General features: G+C 36.6%; 1 protein-coding gene across 3 annotated transcripts in view; it reads right to left on the bottom strand.

The window, feature by feature from the left end:
- Nucleotides 1-20,833, bottom strand: part of MET (MET proto-oncogene, receptor tyrosine kinase) — a 110,804-nt gene that overhangs the window by 25,126 nt on the left and 64,845 nt on the right. For all 3 annotated transcript variants that reach the window (XM_039222057.1, XM_039222056.1, XM_039222058.1), the window contains 9 exons: nt 20,397-20,531; nt 19,454-19,627; nt 14,401-14,561; nt 12,497-12,599; nt 12,260-12,396; nt 11,414-11,575; nt 10,310-10,409; nt 6,024-6,242; nt 861-1,007 (listed from right to left, as the gene is read on the bottom strand). In XM_039222057.1, the coding sequence (XP_039077988.1) occupies nt 861-1,007; nt 6,024-6,242; nt 10,310-10,409; nt 11,414-11,575; nt 12,260-12,396; nt 12,497-12,599; nt 14,401-14,561; nt 19,454-19,627; nt 20,397-20,531 (1,338 nt within the window). The remainder of the gene's footprint in view (nt 1-860; nt 1,008-6,023; nt 6,243-10,309; nt 10,410-11,413; nt 11,576-12,259; nt 12,397-12,496; nt 12,600-14,400; nt 14,562-19,453; nt 19,628-20,396; nt 20,532-20,833) is intronic.

Raw genomic sequence — 20,833 nt, 5'->3', positions numbered from 1 at the left:
ACAATGGAATATTCAACCTTAAAAAGTAATGATGTTCTGACATATACTACAACATGGGTGAATTGTGAAAATATGCTAAATAAAATGGTCACAGAAAAGGACAAATACTGTATGATTCCACTTATAAATATCTAGAATAGACAAATTCATAAAGACAGAAAATAGATTAGAGGCTACCAGAGCTGGGTAAGAGGAGGGAGTATGATGGTACTGCTTAATGGTTCTGGGGTTTCTATTTGGGGTGACGGAAAAGTTTTGGAATTGGTGACGGCTGCACAATATTGTGAATGTAATTCATGCCATAAATTGTACTCTAAAAAATATTTAAAATGATACATGCATGTTGCCACAATTAAAAAAATTAATAATGTAATACACCCCAAACCACTGAACTGTATGTACATTTTAAAAGTGTGAGTTGCATGGTGCGACATGAAAGAACTTAGTTTATTTACTATTTTACTTTGTCCATGCATTTGAGATCACTGTGGAGAGCAGCTGTATGTTGGCTCTCACCTCCTAGTGCTAAGAAGTGGGGGTAGGGTACTCTAGGATGTGCCCTTATTCTTCCTGAGAGGTACAATAAATTTTGGCAAAAGTGGAGCATGATGGAGATAGACCGTGCTAAGCAGGACTTTTGAGATCCACCTGCTAATGTCTGGGAGGAAGACAGTGCAACAAAAACTAATTCTAAAATAACAACTAAGAACTAATTCTAAAATAACAACTAAGAATCAAGGCTGAGCTGATGAGCTAAAGCCAACACACAAATGAGCTTTAATGATTTATTTTAAGCATGCAAGTGACATAATTACACTGGCATCTTTATTTACATCATGAGAGGAATGCAGGAATCCCACCTCTATATTTAGCTCGTTGTTCAATTTCAGCAGGTCATTGGGGACCTTGCATAAAACTGTGTCAGAATGTGAGTATATGGTCTCACAGCTCTTATTTCCAACTTTTAGCACTTCACCTTTAACTGCTTCAGGGTCAATATGATTTCCCTGAAAGAGAAAAAAGGAGGCTGTTAACACTTCACAGTTTTGTAGGAATACTAACAATTGGGAAAGAACATAAATATACTGCAAACATAGGCCATGTTGTTTGGCAAGGCACATGATTTTATGATACTCCTTTTCATGGGAATTTGGATAGTTGCCAGAGAGCCTGACCATTCTGGGCCACTAATTAGGATGCAAAGCACAGAGCTTTTTTTTTTTTTCTTTTTTAAGATTTCATTTTTAAATTAAAAAAAAAACAAAAACCCATTGGGCCCTACACCCAATGTGGGCCTCAAACTTACAACCCCAAGATCAAGAGTCATATGCCTGGGGCGCCTTGGTGGCTCAGTCAGTTAAGCATTTGACTTTGACTCAGGTCATGATCTCATGATTTGTGGGTTCGAGCCCCACATCAGGCTCTGTGCTGACAGCTAGCTCAGAGCCTGGAGCCTGTTTCAGTTTTCTATCTCCCTCCCTCTCTGAGTGTCTTTCTCTCAGAAATAAATAAAACATTAAAAAAAAAAAAAGAGTCACATGGCCTATGGACTGAGCCCCTACAGCTTTTCCATCAAATTGGATTTTAGAGCAAAGGAGAGATTTCTCATTTCACATCCTTCCATCCAATGACGTCTTAACCAAATTCACCTTATTAAAGTCTTCAGTAGGTATGAATGGTTGGCAGAAAGGAAGTAATTTAGAGATTCAGTTGTGCTAACACTATTTCATGCAGTGACACTGAACCTTGGCTTTACTTTGAGAATCACATTGAGAGCTTTACAAAATACTGATGTCTGGGTCCCATCTCCAGAGATTGTGATTTAATTGATCTATGTTAATATATTCCTTTTGTGTTTGAGTTGGGCAATTTCTTTTCATCCTTCCTGCACAGCTGAATCCTATACATAAATAAATTAATTCTTCCAGAAAGTCCTGTGAGATGCCATATGACCCTCCTTATGATTTGAGAGCATGATTACATTATTTTGACCAATTATAGTTACATAGGGATTTTAAAAAAATATGCAACTTGACATATTTAGTTAACCGAAAGCATTTAAAAAATATCAACATTTTGTTGAAGAAACCAATTATTAGCCTTGGGAAAGTGAAAATATAGGTACAGCTTCTTATATCAAGACTTAATAAGTATAGATATTTATTAAAAAGTTAAAAAGAGAGATATATCAAAACATGGACAAAGAGGAGCCAGTAATAACTACGGTGCTGCCACTTTGTTTTATGTGATCTTTAATACTTGACAAACTGCTTTTATATACATTGTTTTGCGTGGATCTCAACAGATTGGTAGGTCAGAAATCATTCTGGGAAAAGAAGTTGGAAGGAAATACTTTTTCGAACATGAATCTGGATTCTAAGATAAAATGGGATAGAGACAAACTGTATGCTTCTATTTTCTAGATATTTCTAGAGGCAGTATGTGTATGCCATTGAACCAGGTCAGCCACACAGGGCAATTCAACATAAAAGCACATAAATCTAACAGGTCACTTTGGGGCTTCAAATGACAACTTGTTGGTTAGGTCTGAGGAGGGGTAAGGCACTCACTCACATATTGGAGGGAATTCAGGGAATGACAAAGAAAAGAGATTAAAGAGCTGAAGGACTTGATTTATGAGGGAATGACTAAAATGTGTCTTGCTTGCTTAGATAATAATGAAGGCTGGGGGAAGGGATGAACACACTGCATTTGTACTCCAAATGCTCCTTTCAGGCACAGGGTCTCCTTGCATGTTGCAAAAAGTTTTCTCTAAAACAAAAACAGACCACTCAGCTGAACAATGACCCTCTTTACATTTGTACCTAGTAAGGAACATAAAATAAATAGTGACATACAAGTAATTACTATCAGCTTTGTATGTGTAATTGTTTTAAAAGTCTACAACCCAAGATAAATGATACTGGCAGCCCACTACTATATGCAGATGGGCCCAAATCAGGAAAAAAAAAAAAAGGTATAGGATACTTTTTGTCATTTAAAATAAACATAGCTTTATAGAGTTATGGGAAAAAGGCATATGTTTAGAACTTTTATTATTTACTTTTTATTATTTAACATTAACTATTATGAAACAGAAGAACATATTTATAAATTTGGCTCAGGTCTTCAGTCATTAAAATGGTAATATACTCTTTTAAATAAAGCAGCACAGAAAAAGCTTTCTGATTTTAATTCCCTACACACATAGAGCAATTCAGAATTATCTCATTTTATCTTGTAAAGACAGCCCCACTGAGGTAGGTGTTATTGTCATTCTAGCTTTACACATTGAGAACTAAGGTTCAATAAGGGACTAGGTCATGAAGCAAGTCAATTCCATTTGATACAAATTCTACTCATCATCTGCTGTGTGTTAGACACACTTCCAGTTACTGAGAATATAAAGATAAAAGATGAACAAGAGTTTTTTCTTTTCACTGTAATGTTAAAATAAATACATTTCTAAAATGAAAACTAATTACTCCTAATGTGTTATATTAGGATGTTCCTTATTCTTTTCCACTTCAACTCTGGCCAGGTGTGACACAGTGTTTCTATCTAGGATTCAGGCCTAGGGATCCATGTCTGAGCTGGTTACAGAACACAACAGATGGGAGAAGCAGTATGTAAAATTTGAAAACCAGCATTGTAGCAGGAGGGATCTTACAAGATTTCACACATCCAGGTGGCCACAGGATTGAGTCTGGGAAAGACAGCTAAAGCAGTGAGGTGCAGGCTGGTAGCAGGACCCAGAGAGACAACAGTCCAGGGAGGTTGGCAAGAAGTGAACTGGGGGAGATAGGGGCAGGAAGGAGGAGATTTATACTTCATCCAGAGGATAGGAGCCCCTCCTTTAGGGACCAGGCCAAAGAACCTTGATAGAAGGCTTCAAAACTGAGTTCCACAGGATGTTAATAAACATTTGTAGAAGGAGATCCCTGGCCATTTGGGAAAAGCTGCATGAACCAAAATTAAAATGGTTTCTTCATTGGCTAGTTGGGGCACTGTAACACTACAAGTAGGGAATCTACTTTTTAGCAAAGAATTCTTGCATGCATGGCTGCCTGAGGAGCATGAACTCTCCCTGGCAATAAGGAGCAAATCTCTCTCTAAACACATAATTCTCTCCATAGTTTTCACTGATGGAATATGAACGTACTTTATACTTATGTTCTGAATGGTAATAGGACAAGCACAACATGAAATAAAATGGTATCCTTTCTTTTGATAAAAACAGTCCACTGAATGTCCAGAAGACTTTTCTTTCTTTTCTCATGCTTTGCTTTCCTTTGTTTCTGTCCCAAGAGAGACAGAGGTTTCGATGTGATTAACTTTAGAAACTGATAAAGGGTTAAACAGCTGTCAAGCAAATCTTACATCTTATATTTCCTCTTACATATAAAGAAAATGGAAGAAGATTGAATGATGATACCCAAAAAATCCCTTCTAACCGCCCCTTCTTTCCCCCAAACTACCACGCTGTGACATGACAGATGCTATACCCTTGTTAGAGAAAAGAATCATTCTGTATGTAAGCAAAGAAAGAAAGTGTTTTGTATCTATTTGCAGAGACCCTTTGGGCCATGTTGGGAATAGCACTGAAAGGCTGAGGATGATGTCAAATCATGTTTTTCTACGTCCAACAATTTTGTAGGACATTGAATAATGGGTATTTAATTTATAGAAAAATAAGTTTTCTCTTCCAGATAGGACTGTGCTTGGAAGGGCAGATAAAGAACCATTCATCTCTAATCCTTCCATCAGAGATATAGAAACAGAAAAATAGAGTTTATCTGGGTGTAAAAATATTTGCAAATAAACCTTTGTTTTCATCAAGAAAAACCAAATGGAATCTTTCAAATGGCAAACACTGTAATTGTTGAAAGCAAAAGGTCACACTAGATTAGTTTTATTGAAAAAAAAAAAGAAGTGATAAAAGCTTTTTCTCCTTTTCTAAAACTAATTAAAGAAGCAGATGAAAGAACTTTGCTGTGGTAAACATGCTGTTCACTGAAGCAGGCTTCCATTTAATTTCATGCTGGGCTTGCTTAATTATTGTATAAAACACAATTCAAGGTTAGTAAACTTATATGACTATGAACGTGTGCATGAATTCAACTGTAGATAAAATCTTGTTGAAAAAGCAGAAAATTTCAGTAGAAATACATTACTTGGATGAGATGATCTACAGTAATTTATATTACATCTAAACAAGAACTATCCTATTACTTTGTGTTTGTTCATATTTGCATTCAGGTTATCTTTCAGGGAAAAAAGTCAGAATGTCTAAAACAACATGCTGAAAGGTAAATATTTTGCTGTTTCTAGTGACTGGGGCTACTGATAAAGTCTTGATCATTTTGCCCATTTTATTACTACTTGAAGTAAGAATGACTGAAGTGATGTAAGAGGGCTGTACTTTTGTCTTTGTTTTGCTACTGTTTCATAACCTGGCAAACCACTTAACCTCTCTGGGCATTAGTATTCTTTGTTTGCAACAGCCTGGGTTAGAAAAAAACAATCTGTTATCCTCCAATTAAATTACATGTGGAGTCTAATATATTCCTCAGGTAGAGGAAATCTAGCTCATTTAGCAATCACCCTAGAGATGACCATGCCCAGATACAAAATTCCCAGTATTATAAGGAAGTACAGAACTACAATTGATGCATTTACTTTCATGGCTCTTACCTTTTATCTTATAATGAGCACATTTAGGTGTCCCGGGAAATGTTAATCTCACAGCATAATGCATTACAGGCAGCCTATTTAATAGATTGTGTCCCACATTTGCTACTTTTTAATACACACACAAGAATTTTTAAATGTTCCATTTAAAAGCAGCCCATGATTATACTTACCTTTCAGTCTTAATGCCAAAAAGATTTGTTTTTCAGAGCTTAGATATTTGCTGATATAGTATAAGATAATAACCTAGTACAAAAATTCTATTCATATAGCTATGAAGTCAATTAAGTTCAAGTTGATGATTTAAGAGAACATCTTTAAGTGTTTCTTACCTTAATTTCCAGTACATTTTCATTGCCTATTGAAATCATCACTGGCTTTTCAAAAGGCTTAAACACAGGATTATGTACATAAAAGAGATCAAAGTATTTGGAATGGATCCCATCTAACATGAAAAAGGCTTTGGTTTTCAGAGGGAGTTGCAGATTCAGCTGTTGCAGTGAAGGAGTTGTACAGCAGATTATCTCTGAATTAGAGCGATGTTGACATGCCTATGGTAAGACACAATTATCCACTGTAGACAGAATACAGCTTAACAACATCAATAGCAACTTCCACATTTCATTGTTTCAGACCGTCAGTTGAAAATACGTAACTTTTGAAAAAAAATCTGCATTTAACTTCCTAATGCTAAGGCATCTGGAAGCATGATAAATGCAAAATTATCCAAATAACACAGTCTTTAAAGGAACGCAGAACTTCATTTGCCTGGAATAAGCTATACTGATCTATCTGAAGCTGGCTCTCCCTCCATCACTTTTATTTTCCTTAAGATAGGATAGTCACCTGAAGGGACTGCCTCTTCATTTACAAAACAGCTATGGGACAGTGAGGGCTGGACTTTGTGTGGTTAAAAGTCCTCAATTCACATCAGACCTTTAAAATAAGCTGTGAGAATCAGGGCAAAGTCCTTGCTAGGAGACTCAATCTCCTCAAGTAAGAATTGAAATTAAAGTGTGTGACACTACATGCTAAAGTGTGTCGTCAACTACCAAGTACCCTACTGCTGACATCATAATGATCTATGTAGTCAGGACATCTGATTAGTGTGTTTGAAGCTATCAATTTTGAGTGTCAGGTTCTATGCAAAATACTTTACCGGCTGGTCTCATTTAATTCTCACGGTTCTGAGAGGTGCTATGATTACCCACATCTTACAGATGAAGAAACTAAGCTTTTGAGCTCATGCCATTAGACCAGGTCACACAACTCTGAGTGGCAAAGTGGGAATATAAATCCTAGGCCACTGGCTCAACTTCACTGACTTACTCCCATGCGATATGGCTTCTTGCTCACTCTATATTCTATATTGGTAGATTTTTTCCTACATTATTTTACAAAGGCTTTGCTATTATTATTTCATGTGCTTTCATCTTTCATTTCAAATCTTCCCCTTTAGAATTCTGATTTATGGAAGTTTGGAAAATGCGGTTTCCTCTTGATTGTGCTTAGACTAAACCAGCAACACGAAGTGGCACATTTCAAGTTAAATGGTTGCATTTTTTCCCCCAAGGAAAAGACAAACAAGCAACAACATCCTTAGATTTCCTTTTCTTTGACAAGTAGAGTTGGAGATAAAACAATTACTTATGCCCACAATAGAAAAAGGACTCAGGATATACATAAAAAGCACAAACAAAATTTGGTATTTGGTATTTTCTTCTAAAAATAATTTTTAAAAATTATTCCACATTTTAAAATGTATGCTGTAAGCAGATAAAGAAAACAGATGCACAGATATAATAGAAATAAAATGTTAGTTTTATATCAAATTCATATTATAATGCCAAAAGCTATTTATTCTTATCATCTTGAAAATGGAAACAGTGTTACTGCCAGTACAATAATTCTCTATTAATAACAGGAAATTTGAAAACTATACAATAAACTACTGGCTTCTGGGATATAATGTGTATTAATATTAATTTTGTTAAGGAGGTGGTTAGTATTTTTATTTTAAAAGATTAGAGAGTTTTGGACTTAAAAGTTATAGGGGCTGGATCAGTATGTCTAAATCAGACCTGGCCAAGAGTTTTTGTTAAATAATAAATGGGTTCAATTCATCATGGTCAGCTTCAAATTCTATAAACATCAAGGAACATAGAAGGAACACACATTTCTTTATGAAGTAGTTCTCAATAAACAATACTCAAGTAGAATTCTTCATTCTTGTCCAATTCTAATGCAGAGTTCTATTGTGCTAATATGTTTGTGGCTAAAACAATAGAAGTTTACATTTTCAGATATGTAGAGATAAGATTTTTATCTTGTACCATTATTTGAATCTTTCTTGGGTTATGGAACTGTAATGTCTCACACGTAGGAGGTTTTTAAATAAATGGTTGATTACAAATAAATGAATAAAGCCAAAAGGTGATCTACGTGTCATCATAATGCTGGTGAGGGAGAAGGAAACTTAACCATTATTTTACTAACCTAGGCTCACCGTGAATTAGATATGCTAACAATTTCTCAGATTTCTAGAGTCCCATGCCAATACCAAAAAAGGTATTTGGTTAATGAAAAATTGTTCTGTTTGGCTGTGGAGAAGTGATATTCCTTAAATTAATAGCAGTGGTATTCTAACTTCATTTGTGGCCATGTGTGGGGGTTGGTTTTAAAGCTCTCTACTTCATACGGTGACTCCCTGGAGTATAGTCTCTCAGGAATATGATAAAAATCTAATAATATTCTTTAGAGGTGATGCAATGTGGCTGATTGAGAAGGTCAAGAAAAATCTCATTGGAGGTGACCTTATTGTTTGGTGATTTGGCTTGACATTTTTAGCCCCAAATTGGTTTTCGTAATTAAAGAACACTGTGGCCTTAGTCTTCAAGAAATATTGGATGGCGATCTAAAAGAAAGTGCTGTAATTCAATCTATCACCTACCCAATCAAGACCCTGCTTGAGAGGGGGCACTTAGAACTTTCAGTTTTAGTTGAGTGCACAAGTCCAACTAGATTATGGTATTTTTTTTTTTTTTTTACAAATAGTTTATTGTCAAATTAGTTTCCACATAACACTCAGTGCTCATCCCCATAAGTGTCCTCCTCTATGCCCATCCCCCCCTTCCCCCCCACATCCATCAGTCCTCAGTTTTTGTCAGCATTCAAGAGTCTCTCATGGTTTGCCTCTCTCCCTTTCCCCCACCATTTCCGCCCTTCTTCTCCCCCTTGTTCCTCCGTCAAGTTCCTCCTAATCCTCCTATACATGCAAACATATGAGATTATGGTATTTTATATTAGAGAAAAATGTCAACAAAAATATGAAATCTTTGTAAATAACTCCAACCTTCCTAAAGTCTAAATGAAAATTGCCATTTTAGGGGCGCCTGGGTGGCTTAGTCGGTTAAGCGTCCGACTTTCGCTTAGGTCATGATCTCGCGGTTCGTGGGTTCGAGCCCCGCGTCGGGCTCTGTGCTGACTGCCAGCTCAGAGCCTGGAGCCTGTTCTAGTCTGTGACTCCCTCTCTCTCTGACCCTCCCCTGCTCACGCTGTCTCTCTCTCTCTCTCTTTTATATATATATAATATTTTAAAAAAAAAAAAAAAAAGAAAATTGCCATTTTAATATGATCTATATAAATTGTTGGACCACAAAATAGGTCAATCACTTTGAAGGAGGCATTCAGTTAAATTTTGATTGACCTTGCAAATAAAAGGAGGGAAGGTGGAGAAATACCAAGCAACAAAGAGTCTAGGACATCAGTCTCCTAATGGTCTTTGTCATTACTTGATAACATGCTAATAAAGGGACAAGAAGAATGGTAAGAACACCGTTCCTACACTGGGATATAAGAACATATGTGTGCCTACCACTTAGAAAGACTAGAAAGACAAGAATGCTGTTGCAAGATTACAGCAAAAGGGGTAAGAGGGGTAACATTCTCTGCTGCATAAACAGAAAAGGGGAGATAGAGGAATTCTATGGACTCTTTATGCTCATCCCAAATTCACATGTTGTAACCCTAATCCTCGGCATGATGGTATTTGGAGATGGGGCCTCAGGAAGGTAATTAGTGGAGTTCTTACAAAGGAGTTAGTGCCGTTATAAGAAGAGACACAAGAGAGCTTGCTTCCTCTTTGACTCTCTGCCATGTGAGGATACAATAAGAAGATGCTCTACTGCAAATCAGCAACAGTGCCCTCACCAGATACCCAGATCTGCTGGCACCTTGATCTTGGACTTTCAAGCCTTCAGAACTGCGAGAAATAAATGTTTGCTGTGTAAGCCACCCAGTCTATGGTGTTTTTATTATAGCAGCCTGAACTAAGACAGGGAATGATGTAGTTTCCATCTGTACTATCTTCAAAAACACTGCCTCAAGTTATTACTCATCATTGTGTCTAAGCATTTTGTGTGTATATGTGCATTTCATAATGTTAGCCTGAGACAAGATAATTTTAGTTGTTGAATAAAATATACTATTTGACCTGTGGTGCAAGGAAGGGAACTAGCAAATATTAGAAGCAAAACCCAAATGCCCTCTGAACCCTGAAAACCAGTGATAAAGGTGGAGATGCAGAACTTTAAGTACAACCATCACTCAAAGGACTTACCACTGTAAAGTTCCTTCTTGTTTCATGTACATTTATTACCATCCTCAGGACACTAACTGAATTCAGGTTTTTCCCAATGGCTGTTATTGTGCTCCCACCACTGAAAAATAAAATACAAAAACAGCAATATCAAGGGGTGCCTGGGTGGCTCAGTCAGTTAAGTGTCCTGATTCTTGGTTTCAGCTCAGGTCATGATAACACAGTTCATGAGATCAAGCCCTATGTTGGGTCTATGTTGAGCATGAAGCCTGCTGGAGATTCTCTCTTTCTCTCTCTGCCCTTCCCCTGCTCACATGTAAACATGCACACTCTCTCTTTCTCAAAATAAATAAATAAATGTAAAAAAAAAAAGGCAATAATGGGAGGTTCTTTCTTTACCAAATATTTTAAGAAATAAGTTAAATTAAATCACATGTAATGATTACAAGATATAGTCAGAACCAAAGTCAAATGGAAGTTCAGTGGTAACTCTTCTTTGGAAACAACTTACTTAACTTGAAAATATTTTTTAAAATTCCTATTTCATCAGTTGAAGAAATGCATTTTTATTTTTATTCACAAAATATACAAAAGAAATATTTTTTTTCTCTCTTAAAAATAAATAAAAGAAAAACAAACTTAACTATTAGACTGGCAGAATTAATGCAGACTGAACTGGCAGTCTGAACTGGCTCCAATGAGATACTGATTCAAAGGGAATCTGGTAAAGGGAAAAGCTATGTCTAAAACAGGCAGACCAAATATACATTGAAGAATGGAAGGAAGAAAGGTAATTCCACTTTTGGGCACTAAAGTTAGTACAGAGTTGACATGTATATAAGTGCATAAATACTATGGTACCACATTGAACTATTTCACTGAAATCCATTTAAAACGTAATAGAGTAGGATAAAATGTTTCTTGGCATGAACCTAGCAAATGATAAAATTAAATTGTACTCAGAACCTGAATGTAGTTTTCACTCCTGAATTAAAAAGGCAGGTTTTAAAAGAAATGCAACTGCATCAAAGCCAGAGATAAAACTGCAATTCCTCTTGACTATTTGACAGACAAATCATCCTTATGTTCATTATTTTCTTATACCCATCAGAAGCTTTTACTTACCTAATAAAAGATTTGGTTGGATGAATTTCATAGACAATGGGGTCCTCCTGGTAACTGAAACTGTTCATCTCTCGGTTGGCTAAGTCGATTTTCAATTTAATAGGAAACTCCGTTGGAATGGTTTGAGCTGGGGTATAACATTTGAGAATACTATCTGACACACTGAATAAAAAAATTAAGAAAACTGACGTTAACTATTAGATATACATATTTTAGGATTATATGGACAAATCAAAAGTATCACTTAATGGCTCCTAAATGAGAATTTCCAGATGTGTCTAGAAAGAAGTTCTTTCTAATGTAGCCTCTTTACATTTGACTGGATCCCAAACTCAGTCTTGTTGTAGACAAGTCATCTTTGACCTCAGAACATTTGTGATTTAAAGCAATTTTTAAAGTATCTTTTTGGTACTTGATTAAATTGAGCTCTTTCACCTCGAAGAATCAGAAACATAACTTCTCTCTAAACCCAATCTCCCCCATGTTTCTCACCTCCCCAAAGTGATTTAATCCAATTGTAAATCTTCATGGAAATGTTTATTTTAATTTATTGTCAATTAAATTGCAGCACACAGATCACAGCATAGCTAGGATAATAAGATGTAATGTAACAGTAGAGAAAGTAGTTGGGAAGATGAAACTTAAAAGTGAAATTAATAAACATAATGGAACGGTAGAAAAATTAGCAAAAAGGTAGATGGATATGGAAAAGAAATTTTGTCAGTATCGGAGTAAATGATATGCATCTTGATTTTCCTTCACAAAACAAAATAATCTCTTCTTGATTTGTTAGGTATAGACACTAATCCTACTGAATTGATACAACAAAAAATAAATTTACAACACCTTTTTAAAGTACATGTTTTTCCACCAATTGAAATGTGTCTAGAATTCCCACTGTTCAGGTACTTTCCAGTTAATGTAAGCAAGGTGCCACCAGTCTTTGGACCATAACTCGGAGAAATACTTGTTATTACAGGATCCTGAATGGAAATAAAAATAAAGTAACTTGTTGATTTTATAGCTACACAGATTCGGTAACAAATATCCTAGTTCATAAGAACTTGTAGTGCTTAGACTTACCACATAGGAAAATGTACTATATTGTGCTGTCCCTCGGCCATTTGAAATTATTATGGATATATTTAAATGCTCATTCACTGCAGGACCAACTGTGCATTTCAGCCTGAAAAAAACCCAAAGTTTAATATGTTGCAAATCCAAAGGCTTTTTCTGGTTTGGCTGTTTTATATGAAGGGACATTAAATTGTGATGAGCTGGATACTCTGAATAGCAAGCAGTTTTATGGTAAGCATTAGGGCTAAAAATTGTGTATTTCTATTTCTGTACTATTATACTTCACACAGACAAAACAGGAACTGTTAAACCTCATCAATGCAGACCTTACCAACTAAAAAATTCATAATAATCTAAGTCTAATCCTCTAAAATTGTAGGCATAATGTTTGGCATACTTAAAGAAATATTTCAACAGCATATGAAACAATGGGCTAAAAATCAAATCTCTTCATTAAAGTACGTCAACAGGTACATTTCTGTAGTTACATGTATCGTGTGTTTATTTAACTTACTTTAAAAGTAATGAAACTGTGACAGACTTTCCATAGAATTTTTTTTTTAAATGTTTCTTTATTTTGAGAAAGAGAAAAAGAGAGCGTACATTAGGGGAGAGGCAGAGAGACAGAGAGAGGGAGAGAATCCCCAGCAGTCTCTGTGGGGGCTTGATCTCACAAACCATGATTTCATGACCTGAGTCAAAATCAAGAGTCAGATGCTTAAGTGACTGAGCCACCCAGGTGCCCCTCCATATAATTATTTTTTAATTAATAATGTTATAGTCTTGAAAAAGTACAAATATGTTTTGTTTTGTTAAACAACTTTTCAAAGAAGAGAATGAATTATGTTTCACTTTTACAGGCTCTAATATACAATGCAATGAGTAAGAACTTACAAGGGAGATTTCTAGAATGGATTTGTTTTTCCATTAGCCTAAACAAATATGACATTAACTGATGTTTTGGTCTCAGCAAATGGGTAGACTTCGACCTCTGTGTGACCCTTGAAGGAATTCTACAAGTTATAAAATAATCACTTGATAGAATAGGTTCAACCATAAAATTTTAAATGTTTGATTATTATTACTACTGATAACTAAAAATTTCTGGATTCTCTGTTCATTATGGAATTTACATTTGATAGAAAGTACCTGTAGAAACTGGCAGAAGAAGCATGTGTCTTGAATCAGGACACCTGAGTGTAAAGGCCTATTAAGCTCTTATTCTCTGGATTGCCTGTTAAACTACATTCCACCCTCCTGAACTTCAGGCACCACCTTTGCAAAATAGGTATGGTATTGTTATCTCCTTGGACTTGGGAATGGCTAAATGAGATACACTCTTTCCATTATAGTGCCAACAAATATCAACTGAAGATAAATTTAAAGGCATCAAAAAAAGAAAGAAAGAAAGAAAGAAAGAAAGAAAGAAAGAAAGAAAGAAAGAAAGAAAGAAAGAGGAAACAATTCTCAAAAATATGATCGAGCTGCTTCACTACATTGCTGAGGTTTAGAAAGTGAATTTACAAGTGAGGGTCTATATTGAGCTGTTTTACTGATTTTTATAGGAAAAGCCATTAGAGATTCTATATTTGAAGACTTTAAAGATGGAGCAACCCTAGCCAGTGCTGTTCTTTTAAATCTACCTAGGCAATTTCTGAAGAAATGTTACAAAAATGGTTTCAAAACTTCCAGATGCTGGATTCTTCTTTTTGTTACTAGGTAATGTCACCTTTCTTCTTTATTAATCCTGGTAAGTAAATAGGATTAAAAACAAAACAGTTCCACAAGGGATGTTATAAGACCAATACGCTTTCTCAAGACATGGACTTTTGGGACAATTTTACAAGCATAACTCTACAACACAACCTGTTTTCCAACCACACCCCAGCAAAACATTTTAAGATCCTTACATATTTGTTGTGCTCTCACTTAAGGTCAAAGTGCAGCTCTCATTTCCAAGGAGAACTCTAGTTTTCTTTAAATCAAATTTATTATTCCTCCTGAATCCAAAGTCCCAGCCACACACAGTGAGCACTGTTCCTCCTTCCAGGGGTGCACTGGTTGGGAAAACCTAAAAGGACAATGGAGAACTTAAAAAAAATATTCAAGATATTATCCTTCATTTGTGTGCAAAACAAAATATTTATCCTCAGTCTGAAATTCTTCTATCCTGCCACCACCAAAAAAAACCAAAAAACCAAAAAACCAAAAAAACAAAACCCCAAAAAACCCCTGAATAAGTGTCACAAATTTCACAGAATCTGGAACAAATACGAAAATTACCTAACATGCTGATGAAATAAAAGTTGTTTTCAGGAGATCCAGAGATAGGAAAGAAAGCAGATTCAGCCTGGGTAGAAATGTAGGGCCTCTGTGGGCCACAATCCATCTGTAATCTTCTAGAGTGGAGTAGACACAGTTTGGGCCCAGACTTTTATGTTTATAACTCTCATTATAACTCCTTCATGGGCCTCCAGATCAAACTCTGATCAAAAGTCCTTCATGCGCCCTGGAAGTCAAGCAGCAACACGTGCCTTGTCCATGCACCAGCTGGGTGTTTGCTTATAGTCTTGTGCTATGGTACTCCTCACCCAGAGAAGAAAGTCACACAGTAAAAACACCTCTTGGTGTCCAGTGTTTTCATAATTGCATTCAGCAGCTATCACAATACCAAACACAAAGATGGTATTCAATATATCTGCTATTCACTCATTCATTATTTGTTATAAATTATTTACTATGTGCTAAGCACTAACAAATGAATACGTGAATCTATACTTGTTAATTCACATTTATTACTGATTTGGGATTTTTCTTTTTTCCTTTAAATATGGTCACTATTTGATATATACCAGCTGGTTAGTTGACACACCCAGCTTTTAAAAAAAATGACACAATTTTAAATACATACAATATAGTATTTATATTAGAAATAGATACTAAAAAAACTAGAGACAGCCTCAGACGTAATCTGTATTGTAGCAATGTTTCTAATTATCTTTCTTGGCATTATTTTGCATCTCATTTCTAGGGTTGATTTTTTTTCTCTACCATGTTCAGTGTTAAATAAATATGTTCATTTTATTATTGCAGGCTTACTTTTGGTGTGTTGAAAGTAAAACTTGAGTTCATTAACAAAACTTCAGCAACTGTGATATAAGATAGCAGTAGGCGCTTATGAAGTCTATAAGATAACTGTTCCTAGGCTCAAACTATTAAAACAAAACAAATTTCCAAGTTAAAAATAAGCTTCTCCTCAGCAGCTTTGTGACAATTGAGAAAGGAAGTGCTCTTTTGGGGAGGACATATTGTAAATTGTGCTGTAAAAGTACAATAGTGGGAAAACATAGCACCACCATAGAGGCAACTCAAAAACCAGTAAAAGTGTTTACTAAAGGCCAGTTAGTACAAGTCTAAAAGTGACTCCTTCACAATTTAGAAGGGCTTTTAGCAAAATCCACATTTGCAAACATTCCCATTCATCCCAAGTAAATAATCGCAAACCAAAGTCTTAACTTACCCTTATTACCAAACCCCTTTAAAGTCTTAGCTTAATGCTTTTATATAGCTATTTTACCTATAAAATCCATTAAACAATTGTGCCTTTCATGAAAACTTACCTCGTCCATGTCTAGCCAAAAAAGAACTGCTAGAAAAAAAATATCTGTTTATTATTATGCTAGGAGTTCAGTAGGAGAGAATAAGACACCTAACCTTTCTGGACTCTCTTCAGCCTGAAGCAGCCACACAGCTGCCTTTCCCTTGTTTGAGGAGGAGGCTTCCCCATAGAAAACAGCTGTCAAAGGCTGATGGCCTGATCCTGCTGCCCAGATCCCCTCTTTCTCTATAAAAACTGAACTCCGTCACTCTACATACATCATCACTTTCTATATAAGGCAAATGGATTGGGTGATGATTTGAGAAAACACAATAAAAGTTGTTCAGCGGGTATACTGGCAAACAGAAATGAGTATTATAAAACATCTGATAGATGGTAGATCAGGATTCGAAAGGCCAGCTGAACTCTGGTTTCCTCCCTGGGCTGAGATGCTAGAGTGGCATATGGGAGCATTTCCCACTGAGCTTATGCGGTAATGTTCACTCTTCCAGGGTAAAAGGAAGGAAGTGGTCTTGGACAACACACCCTTGGACAGAACCAACAATGAGCTGGCAAACTGAGTTATCCTAAAGGGCAGGAAAACTCTGTGGGAAGAAAAGGAGTGTCCAGTATAAAGCCACAGAGGCAGATCTCCCACCTGTCTGGACAGGAAAGAAACAGCCACAAAAGCAGCTGGTGCTCTTTCACAGGTAAAAATGATTTAAATGATCACATTTTCAAAACTTATCAAGATAATACAAGAGAATGCTAAAACAACAACAAACCCCTCCTGGAAAATTAGAATTTGCCTCTTTAGTAGTGGTGATATACAGTGGTGATAGTTTTTTGCCTGAATGACCTCCCTGCCCCAATAAGATATTGCTGTTGCTCCTTATCTGAATCTTCCTATCAATTAATAAATGGTTTTATTGTCTCACTGGGATTGAATTCAATTCTATAAGATATGACAATTTTATCTTAATAAATTCAGAATACATTGGAAAGTGCTTTTCCTTTTCTGAAGCATTTCTCTTTGCTTTTTAAGTATGAGATCAGATAACATGTGTGAAACAAAATAATGGGCTTGCAATCCTGAAATCTCTCATCTGTGGAAGTGCAAAGAATTTCAGCCACTGAACATCACATACCTTGAAAAGCAGGTTAACTTACATTTATTGGAAAGTAACACTATACACTAGTTGGGTTTTGTGTCCATAGTATTTAAGACAGATAAGAAATAGATGAACAATCTGTCTTATTTTTTGCAGTAAGAATGCTAAATGTCACGGTCTAGTGCAGCATGAAATCTTCCTAACAACTATGAACCAAAAGGGATTTATGGACTCAGCTGCACTACTTTCCTCCTAACCGTACAGCCAAGCATCACTGACCTGTGCATGAGGCAATGCAACCTTTTAAAATCACCAACTACAGAAAGGTGGAGTTAGGAAAGGGGAGAGAAGAGGGAGTTTATTAAGCACTGTCAGATAGTCTTTGGTTCCAGAAAATTTTTAAAATATTTAGTTTTAAAACATATAGTTTTAGTATATGTGCTGCCAAAGCGAGCACAAAATATTTAGTTGTTTTAAAAAAACGTTTTAATATGGCTTTCATGAGTCATAAAAGGAAGTACATTGGTCAAAATTAAATGTTTCACTTGTATAGGCTCTCCCTGCTTTGTATTTAAAACACCAGTTTGGCTACTTTTGAAAAAATGAAATTGGTGTAATTCAGTTGCATGTACGTACACACACACACACACACACACCCCACATACACTCTTCCCGTATCTCTTTCACGGAGCTGTTGAGTTCAGATTTCTAGAGTCTCAAGTTGCCAAGGCTGTGTGTTTAAGAAACTATAATTTTGCATGTGGTTTCACAAATACACTGAGCAATGAAAACAGAAAGGATGCATATAGATTTAAATTTGTTTTCTATCTTCTAGTTTATTCCCTGACTGATCAAACTAAATCTTAATAATTGTGTCTTACCTAACAGAAAGTAATTTGGTTTAAAACCCAGTTACCCTGTACAAATCTTGCCCCAAACCGTAACTAAATGAAAACAGTCATGCACTTGGGGGGCGGTTCTTGTTCTGACTCGCACACTTGTTTACTTGGGCTTGAACCAGGCGACTGAGACCTTTAACTTGAATCTTTCACAGGTTCAACTGTTCTATATATGGACAGAAAAAATATATACTGGGTCCTCTCCAGAAAATTACTTTCAAGCAAAATATATTTGGATCAAGACATTAAAAAAAAAAATTGCCACGGAGATTTTCACAGTGCCAAACAAGGCAGTAGAGAGCTAGAGAGCATGGCTACAATAAGCCAACTGAGTTTATCAGTAGAAACTAAGTTTTCTGATAGCAGGAGTCACTTTTGTCTTGTTTGACTACATTTCCTTAATGTCTAGAAGAGTGCCTGCTATATGGTTTGCATTCAGTAAGTATTTTTGGAATGAATTAAAAAATGAAATGGCTCACAGAGTATAGATGTTAGTATAGTCATCAGCTGCACTTATACTGTTCTTCTAGGAACTTTAAGAGAAGGTGCATAGCTAACCACGGGTGTTCAGTGTCTACTTGCCTCCCATATTGTCCTGGGGGTAACCTCTAGTCTTTTCTTAAAGTTTACTTATTTTGAGAGAAAGAGAGATGGTGAGCTATGAGCAGGGGAGGAGAAAAGACAGAGGGAGAAAGAATCTGGAGCGCTCCATGCTGTCAGCACAGAGCTCCGTGCAGGGCTCAACCCCTAAAACTGTTAGATCATGACATGTGTGGAAATCAAGAGTTGTGGACACTTAACTGACTGAGCCACCCAGGTGCCCCTGTAATCTCTAGTCTTAGGTGTGATGAGACAAGGCCACCATCTATGCATCAGACAGGAAGAAACTTTCTGTTCTGTCTGCTCCTGCATGGCTGACATCCCTAGCTTGCACAGTTCAGTTTAAGATTCTGGGTTATTCCATGTGCAGATCTCTGTGAGTGATGGAGGTTCATTTCTGGGCACCGGGCAGATTAAGCAGGTGGTGAGGAAATCATGGAGTCAAATGAGTCAGTAGGGAAGAGCCCCAGGGTAAGGAAATGGGGAGCCATGTTGCTCACTAGCCACCATTCTTTTATTCACAAAGCACTAAGGGACAGCAACTGCTCAAGGAGAGAACTACTTAGGGAGTGAGAAGCAAGCACTTCAGGTACAGGTCTCAGGGTGATGCACCCAAATGCCACCTTGAAGGAAAACTTTGGAGGGAGATGGTGTTTTGGCTGGTGTCTCACGGCTAAGTGAATAAGTTCAGAATTTTTCATTAATGGGGTTTATATTTACCAAAAAACATACATGACAGCTAACAGATTCCTACCTCATAGATTGTAGGCAGACAGGTCTCCTGAGTCCATGTTCCGCTGGGGCATTCCTCCAATTGCACACATTTATCGTGGCACCAGCCACACTGCACAAAGGGAGGAGCTGAGAGACACTGACTGCAGGACTGGAAATGTTCACAGCCCAAGCCATTCAGTGGGATCTTGGTGATCTGTGAAGAAAAGTGATTGAAAGAGGTTACAGAGAGGTTTTTTAAATTGGTTTGTTAAATGAAAAGTAAATACCCCAAAGATATATGTAACTATAGTTGTATAGAGTCTACTAGAGATAACACCTACGTGTAAAAATCATGTAATAATGATTAAGTGATTTAAACCAAAAAACCAAATTCTTTCCTTCCTTTCCTCTATTGTTGGCACATATGTGATAAACATTACCATTACTATCCAGGGAAACAAGTACTGTCATGCAATGTTAGAAGTTTTATTTAGTAGGGACTTTCTGCTCTGTCTGAGGTGATTTGAAAAAAGTAAGAGAGTTTAATTTAAGCTGCTGGAAAACACATGTGAATCCCTGGGAAATTCTAAGTAAGTTTACATATCATTCAGCATCAAGATGCACCTCGTCTCAGAGAAGAGGGACGGCTGGTTGGTGTCAGGTTCCAATGTACATTTCAGGACTTACCAGCCTGCACTAGAGTCTGCCCTTAGGACTATAATTCTCATTCTGCATGTCTGTTTTTCTTATTGAGAAACAAAGGACAAAAGGAGACGTATACACTATGAGGAGGACCTCCCTTTGGTCCATTGTTCCTGAATAAAAATTTAACTTGGTTTCAGAAGATCTCTGGAATACTCAAGAAATAATGAGAAAGGAGAGGTGAATTGAAGACCAAGAGAAAAGTTAAAAAAGGACCATATGATACAGGCTGTAAATATCCACTCATTAAAAACTAGAGCCCTGGAACCTCCCTCCCTTACCTTCTTCCCAGTGACAACTAGTGTATAGCCATTTTGGTTTAATGGGTGCTCCACAATTGCTTCTGAAGACACAGGGTGGGAATCCAGGCGAAAATTCACATGAGGGGTTGATGATCCTGATCGAGAAACCACAACCTGAGAAACAAAATGCAAACACCCTTAGTCCAACAAGCTCACTTTAAATGTAAGTGGAAAATGTGGATGATCATGTTAATAACAGATTAGGAGAGCTTGTGGGTATTTGAACTAAAGGCCCAACAATTTATCTCATTGTAAATCAATACGACATCTCCTAATCTCCTGCTATGAAGACAGTTCATCTGAACCCCCCCCCAAATAGGCTTTTGTATATGATCTTTTAACGGTTTATTGGTAAGTAGATCTTTCAGTCAATCAGCCAGCACATGAAGACAAATCTTCACAATTGTATGGGGAAC

Source organism: Hyaena hyaena, unplaced genomic scaffold (assembly GCF_003009895.1).
Source record: "Hyaena hyaena isolate Hyena2069 unplaced genomic scaffold, ASM300989v1 scaffold_1044, whole genome shotgun sequence".
Classification (NCBI taxonomy): Eukaryota; Metazoa; Chordata; class Mammalia; order Carnivora; family Hyaenidae; genus Hyaena; species Hyaena hyaena.
The sequence above is the reverse complement of the archived record's forward strand: the minus strand, read 5'-3'. Positions and strand labels throughout refer to the sequence as shown.